General features: G+C 35.9%; 1 protein-coding gene across 1 annotated transcript in view; it reads left to right on the forward strand.

Moving 5' to 3' along the window:
• TTPA (tocopherol (alpha) transfer protein) overlaps positions 1 to 7,464 on the forward strand; it is a 30,881-nt gene extending 23,417 nt beyond the window's left edge. The window contains exon 5 of the mRNA XM_012647906.1: positions 7,387 to 7,464. Coding sequence (XP_012503360.1) covers positions 7,387 to 7,464 — 78 coding nt within the window. The remainder of the gene's footprint in view (positions 1 to 7,386) is intronic.
• Positions 7,465 to 7,867: the final 403 nt, after the last annotated feature.

Consider the following 7,867-nt stretch of genomic DNA (forward strand, 5'->3'; position numbering starts at 1 on the left):
CCCGTCTCTACTAAAAAAAAAAAAAAAAAAAAAAACATGAATGAGAGATCCTACCTGGTTATGTAAATGAAAGAAAAAAAGCAAATATTTTAAACTAATAAATTCTTGTCTGATCTTATAAAATATAAAAATCTGCTGACATGAGCAACATGGGTATTTGGGAAGCTTTTTTACTTTTTAAATTTTTTTTTTTCTGATTTTTGCATTTGAAGAGATAATGTCAAAGTGATTTCTGAAGTAGCTGTTCCTGTGCATCTTTGTATGTTTCTAGAAAGTTTCATTTTAAACAAGTTCTCTGATTACATTGATATAGTAAGAAATTTATAAATAGTAACTGAAAATACATATTAGCACAAATCAACTGATTATAAAAAATCATTAACACTCATTTTGCAGGCGGGGGGGTAAGATTAGATCATAATTCAGATTAAAATGTGAATACAGCTTTACAGTTATTTCTGCAGGCCAGCAAGGCAGTTCATCTCAGGGAAATTCTATTTTGGCACATTTGCGCAATAGAAACTTTTGATTGAAGAGTCTATGTGACATACAATTGTATATACATCTATAGACCTCTGGCCTCTATGAAATTATTCATGTTGATATAACTGATTAACAAAAATAATTTAGAAAATATGTCAGGCACAGTTGATGGCTTCTCAATACTGTTTTGCATTTTTAAACAAATCAAGAATGTAATTTTGACTTTTGTTTATGGTTATTCTTATGACTACATAGACATTTACAGATGGAATAACATTTAGTTGTCTTATACATGGACTATTTTTAACTAAACAATAACACAACTGCACAAAGGGAAGGAAATGTTTACATTTTTAAAATCACTGTTAATTACATCTGGTATTTTTCAGATTATGAATGAAATAATTTGAGTTTTACTATTATATCAGAATATTCCAAACAAATCCCACGATTTGTACTAACTTAAAAAAATTAGTAGTTAAAACTTGCTATTTGTTCTGTAGTTTATGTCAAAGAGTATTTCATTTATTGAGAAAGATATAATCTCAGTCTTCATATAGCTTTCAATTATGACATAATTTTTATACTTAGCATTTTATAATTTCTTAATTTTCTTTTAAACTTGGAAACGAAAGTATGTGGGGTACAAAATTTGTTGAACTTTTGTTCAGCTAGTTGGGTTTCAATATTAATCAATATAGTAATAGTATCTTTGTGCAAGGATATGTGAAGGGTATTTTTCTTTATAAGAAAATTAGTCTAATCAGGTGAGCTGATACTTCTGATTCTCTGTACATATATTATAACAAAATTGAGAGTAATCGTGGATGTTCTTTAGAGAACGTGTTTGATTTTGATTTAGCATTGGGAAGCTAACTTAACATTACAATTTTATTTTATTTTTTTTAGAGACAGGGTCACACTCTGTCACCCAGGCTGGAGTGCAGGGGTGCAATCATAGCTCACTGTAACCTCAAATTCCCGGGCTCAAGCAATCCTTCTGCCTCAGCCTCCCAAGTAGCTGGGACTACAGGCATGTGCTACCATGCCCAGCTAATTTTTAAAATTTTTTTGTAGAGACACGGCCTCACTATGTTGCCCAGAGCCCTGGCCTTAAGTGATCCTCCCGCCTCTGCCTCCCAAAGTGCTGGGATTACAGGTGTGGACCACTGCAGCTGGCAACGTTATAATTTTTATAACAAAATTAGATCCTACCTGTTTTCTAAAAAATATTTTAAAGTCTTTTGTGTAAAGTTATACAATTTAAAATAGTATAATTAAAAATAATAACAACAAAACCGAAACCTATTTAAAAAGAATAAACAGTAATAATAACAAAAAACATCTGGCTTATCCAACTTTTGTTCCTAGAAGATTTATGTCACCAGTTGTATTTCATTTATATTTGGCTATGTAAACACTTTCTTAGAACCTTACTTATGAAGGAATGATTAATTTAGCACCTGAATAAAGCATAACATTTTATAATGTTATTTCAATGTGATTGGTTGGTGATGGGATTAATAGTAAATAGACTTAAAGTAAGTGAATTATAATAATATAGGTACATTTTATGATGGAACTTTGAATTTTTATAAAATGAAGCAATTAATTGAAAAATGTTAAAGAAACAATGGGAAATGGGCAGGCAATTTTTACAAGGTGTCAAGATAAATAACTGCCCAATGGTCTGTATTATTTGACTGTGATTGTACCACAGTGCCTTTCAGAATGCTGTCTCTAGTATGTGCTCCTCGTGTTACTGAACTGCACAGTAATTTATTTGTTTTAATATTGCTCAAAAGAAAATAAAGATCTTTCACATAAACCATAGTATGCAGATTTTTTCATTTTTAAATATGAACATTAGGCATTCGTTTTTAAAAATTGATTTTCCTTTCAGAAAAAATTAAAGAAAAAACTTACCACATCTAGTTGTCCATTATACATGTCAGTTTTTTCTTTATAAATTTTAATTGCAGGCTGGTTTTCCCTGCTGCCTAGTTCAAAACCATCTTCCCCTAACGTCTTTTGCTGTACATAGAAGGGACTGCAAACTAATTTCATAAAGCTAAGCCATACATACTTAAGAAGTTAAAACTTCTAAGTGAAAAAAGCCATAGTTCATCACTTAATCAGATAATTTGATTTTCCTTAATAGACTTTATTTTTTAGAGCAGTTTTAGGTTCACAGAAACATTGACTACAAGGTAGATAATTTAATCTTGAAATTACCTGCTATTAGCCTAGATCATGATTTTATTTGTCAAACTAGATTTTTCTTCCAGAAATAGTGCTGAAGTCCTTTTGCAAATATTATCTTTGCCACTCAACTAATTAAAACTGTAGATCAAAAAACAGGTCAAACATACAAACAAAAACCCAGCCAATTAGTGAGATGGGTGTTGTCTGAAACACTCCTAACCAGCCTTATGTGTTGAATTTTGCCATACCTAGATGCTGTGGAGGAACTATGAGTTACAAAGATGGAAGTAGAAATGAGAGCAATAAAATTAGGATTAGCAGCGGTACATCCCATTAATTTTCTGGTTAGCAAGGACATACACCATCCTACGCCCACTCCCATACCTAGCACTTAACTGACTGTATTCAACTTCTCTAGCCAAGTCAATGGCATTAATTAGTTAAATATCTATTTTGATAACACTGTACGCAGAATTAAAGTACTATAGTGAATTGAAAAATTAGCCAGATGGTACCTAGGACAGAGAAAAAATATATCCCAAATAGCTATTAATAGATAAAGTGCAATATATTATGAAGGTCATTAGAGTGATTCCAATAAAGTGCTTTGGGAGTTTAACAAAAGGAAAGATAATTTCCACCTGGGATATTAAGGCTGTGTTCTTAAAGGAGGTAGTATTTGAAGCAGAGCCTTTAAGGAGAATTAACTTTTATAGGTCACAATGAGAACTGAGGAAAGGAAGGATATTCCAAGAAAAGAAAGTATGAGGAAAGACTTAGAGATGAGGATGAATAAGGCAGGTCTGAGAAATCGTAAACAGCCCTATATTTTTGTGGTATAAGTTATAACATCTCCTTTTTTGTTTCTGATTTTATTTATTTGGGTTTTCTCTCATTTTTCTTAGTTACTCTAATGTTTTGTCAATTTTGTTTACCTTTTCAAAAAAACCAACTTTTTTTGTTGATCTTTTGTATTGTTTTGTTTACTCTATTTCATTTATTTCTGTTATGATCTTTATTATTTCTTTCTATTAATTTTGGGTTTGCTTTGTCCTTGCTTTTGTAGTTCCTTGGGGTGCACCATTAGGTTGTTTATGTGAGATCTAAAGGGACAGAGAGACTCTAATACAACAATAGGAGAGGACTTCAACACCTACTCTTAGCACTGGACAGATCATGCAGAAAGAAAAATGACAAAGAAACATTGGATTTAAAAACTGCACTACAGACCAAATGGACCTAACAGACATTTACATAACATTTCATCCAACAGCTGCAGAATATACATTCTTCTCATTAGCACATGGAACATTCTCCAGGATAGATCATATGTTAGGATACAAAACAAGTCTCAACAAATTTTAAAAAACTGACGTCATATGAAGTACCTTTTCTGACCTTGATGGAACAAAACTAGAAATCAATAACAAGCAACTTTGGAAACTGTACAAATAAATGGAAATTAAACAACAAGCTCCTGAATGACCAATGGGTCAATGAAGAAGTTAAGAAGAAAATTAAAAAAGTTATTGAAACCAATGAAAATAGAAAAACATACCAAAATCCATGGGACATAGAAAAAGCAGTACTAAGAGGGAAGTTTATAAACAATAAACACTTGATCAAAAAGCCCTACATTTTTGGAGAGAGGGGATGGGTACAGGAGAGTGGGCCATTTGCCTAGAAAGATCCATGTTAATCAAATTATGAGAGGTCTTGAATGTCAGCTGAATGGCTCTAAAATATATGAATTACCTATTTTGTGCCAGGTACTATATTAGATTTATTAGGTTTACATACATTGTATCATTTAATCTTTGGAAGAAAAAGAGGAAAGTGGCATTAGGCCCATTTGAACATCCTTTGCTCAGAATCACAGAGCTGGTAAGACAGAATCAGACTGAACTTGGCTGGCCGAACTATACACACTTCACGACACCACAATGCTCCTATTAGACCTAATTCTGCAGGCCATGGGGATCAATGGCCAATAGATTGTATCAGTACTACCTGGAAATGTCAGACCCTGATCCATTTCTGAGGTTTATCATCCCTCATCCAATCTGCTACAATAGCCTCTTCTTGGACTACAAGTTTTCCACTGTTCCTCCCTTTACTCACCCCTTCCATGTTGCCAGACTTACATTTCTGTAAGATTTAATTCTCTGACCTTCAGGAGATATCACTGTGTGCAGAGTAAACTGCTAATTGGCACCCAAGGCCCTTCACGCCCAGGTCCAACCTGTTTTTCCACCCTCATGTTGCAGGACTCCTGACGCTGCCTATACTTCAGGCACACCCACCTTCTCACCGCTGTGAAGATATCACCCCTTCCATACAAGTCATATCAGAATTGGTAGCAAGGGGTAGAGAGGTGAGGTGGAAGAAAGCAGAGGTGTATTTTGTACTCTGAACCTTTGCTCTTTTTGTTTCCCCTGCTCAATGCCTTTTCTCTGCTTACTTGCAAAGTCCTGCCCATTTGTCCCCCCTGTGGAGCCTTTTCTAACCCCCTCAGTAAGAATTCTTTGCTTCCCTTTGTGTTACCCTGTTTGAATTCATAGCTGCTTACCTACCCTTCTTCCTGATAGAAAGTGCTCTTACATGCAGATACCTTTTTTCCGTGTCTGAGGTATGCCTGTATTTAGTAAACATGCTATAAACAGATGTACTGTCATTCAGGCTTTGTTATTCCCTTTCTAGAGCACAGGCAGAGTAGATTTAGCCTAATCCTTAAAGGTTCTAGGATTTTTGGAATTATAAATGAGCACTGGCATCAACTTAAAGCCATCAGCTGCACCAGTCACTAACAAGAGAGTCAGCCTGTCCTTTGAAGCTTCAAAACCAAGCATTGACTTCTCTGTAGCTATGAAAGTCCTAGATGACATTGTCTTACGAAAGAAACCTCTTTTGTCTCCATTGAAAATATGTGGTGTGGCAACCTTTATCAATGATGTTAGCTAGATAACTGGATAACTTGCTGTAGCTTCTATATCAGCACTTACTGCTTCGCCTTTTATGTTTTAAGGATGGTATATTTCCTTAAACCTCATGAACAAATCTCTGCTAGCTTCCAACTTTTCTTCTGCAACTTCCTCACCTCTCTCAGCCTTCACAGAATTGACAAGAGTTAGGTTCTTTCTCTGGATTACACTTTGGCTTAAGAGAATGTTGTGTCTGGTTTAATCTTTATCCAGAACACTAATACTTTCTCCACATTAGCAAGAAGCCTGCTTTGCTTTCTTATCATTTGTGTGTTCACAGGAGTAGCACTTTTAATTCTTTTAATTTCCTTCAAAAATTTTTCCTTCGCATTCTAAACGTGGCTAATTGTCATAGAGGCCTCACTGTTGGCCTACCTCAGTAATCACTTCTAATGTTAAAGTGAGAGACGTGTGCCTCTTCCTTTCACTTGAGCACTTAGAACCATTGTAGGGCTATTAATTGGCCTCATTTCAATATTGTTGTGTCTCAGGGAATCGGAAGGCCTGAGGTGAGGGTGAGAGATAGGGGAATGACAGGTTAGTGGAGCACTTCAGAACACATACATTTATAGATTAAGTTTGCCATCTTATATGAATGCAGTTTGTGGTGCCCCTTAACACTTACTATAGTAACATCTGATTGTAGATCACCATCACAGATATAATAATAATAAAATAGGCCAGGCATGGTGGTTCATGCCTGTAATCCTAGCATTCCGGGAGGCTGAGTTGGGAGGATAGTTTGAACTTAGGAGTTCGAGACCAGCCTGAACAAGAGTGAGACCCCCATCTCTACAAAAAATAGAAAACTTAGCTGGGTGTGGTGATGCATGCCTGCAGTCCCAGCTACCCTGGAGGCTGAAGCAGGAGGATCCCTTGAGCCCAGAAGTTTGAGGTTACAGTGAGCTGTGATGACACCACTGCACTCTACCCAGGGCGACGGAGTGAGACTGTCTCAGATAATAATAATAATAATTATGATGATAAAATAGTTTGAATTATTGCAAGAATTACCAAAACGTGACACAAAGACATGAAGTGAACACATACTGTTGGAAAAATGGCATCAATAGACATGCTCAACACAGAGTTGCCACAAATCTTCAATTTGTAAAAAAACCCACAGTATCTGTGAAGTACAATATAACAAAATGTAATAAAATAGGGTATGCCTGTAGATGGTTCAGCTGTTTCTCCAAGAACTGAGCCAATAAGCAATGCTAATTCTGTGGACTATTTCACTGAACATTGACCAATACCCCACAAAAATTAATCTAATCCCTAAGAGTGTTCTAAGACAAATGATTTTTGTCTTGAACAGAGGGAACTGACAAGGCCAAAGAGAGACTTTTTCTTTTGCCTGAACCTGTTGACAAGGCCAGACACAGACTCTCCAACTTCTACCTCTTCATGATTGATTAGCTAAGAATAGACACATGTGTCAGGATCAATTAGGTAAGATTAGAACTGTTTGTCCCCATGAAACTTGATAACTACAGAGAAAAACATTTCCTTTTCAGATACTGAGACTTTTCCTACTTGCAAAACAGCGCCTGTGTAAATCCCCAATCTGTCACATGTTTACCCCTTTCCATGAAAGTTTAAGGCAAAACCACCCTGCTGAGACATCCTGATCTTCAGATCTCCAGTATTGACCCGATTGCAATAGCCAGAATAAAAACAATCTCTTTACTTGTCCAGTCTTTGTCTTTAACAGAAGCCACCCAAATACTCTCTGACAGTTATGCAGGTGGTCTATCTGGAATCAACAGAGGAATTCTGGGCAGGGTTGTGAGCTACCATCTTACCCCAGATTTATTCAGCCCCCTGCTACATGCATGTTGTTCACAGACACCAAGATGTAACTGGGCCTCCTTTAGCTGACTTTGTCCTTACCCAGTTGCTGTGTTGAGACCAATCCCACACTCGATACACACGCACACACACATACACACACACACACCCCATGTAAAACATTATTAAATAATATACACTTCTAGTAAAGCTTTCATGCAGAAATGGAAAAGAGAGATTAATTGCAGTTCATCTAGCAAAACCTCAATATCTCCTTTGTCTGTCTTTCTCTTTTGCTTAGGTATCCTTCCTCTCTCTCTATTTCCCATTACCTCTCACCTCAGGGTTTTCTTTTGGGGTTTCTCTACATCCATAACCACTGTCTACCTTAGGAAAACAAGAGA

The sequence above is a fragment of the Propithecus coquereli genome, unplaced genomic scaffold (assembly GCF_000956105.1).
Source record: "Propithecus coquereli isolate 6110/MARCELLA unplaced genomic scaffold, Pcoq_1.0 Scaffold277, whole genome shotgun sequence".
Taxonomy (NCBI): Eukaryota; Metazoa; Chordata; class Mammalia; order Primates; family Indriidae; genus Propithecus; species Propithecus coquereli.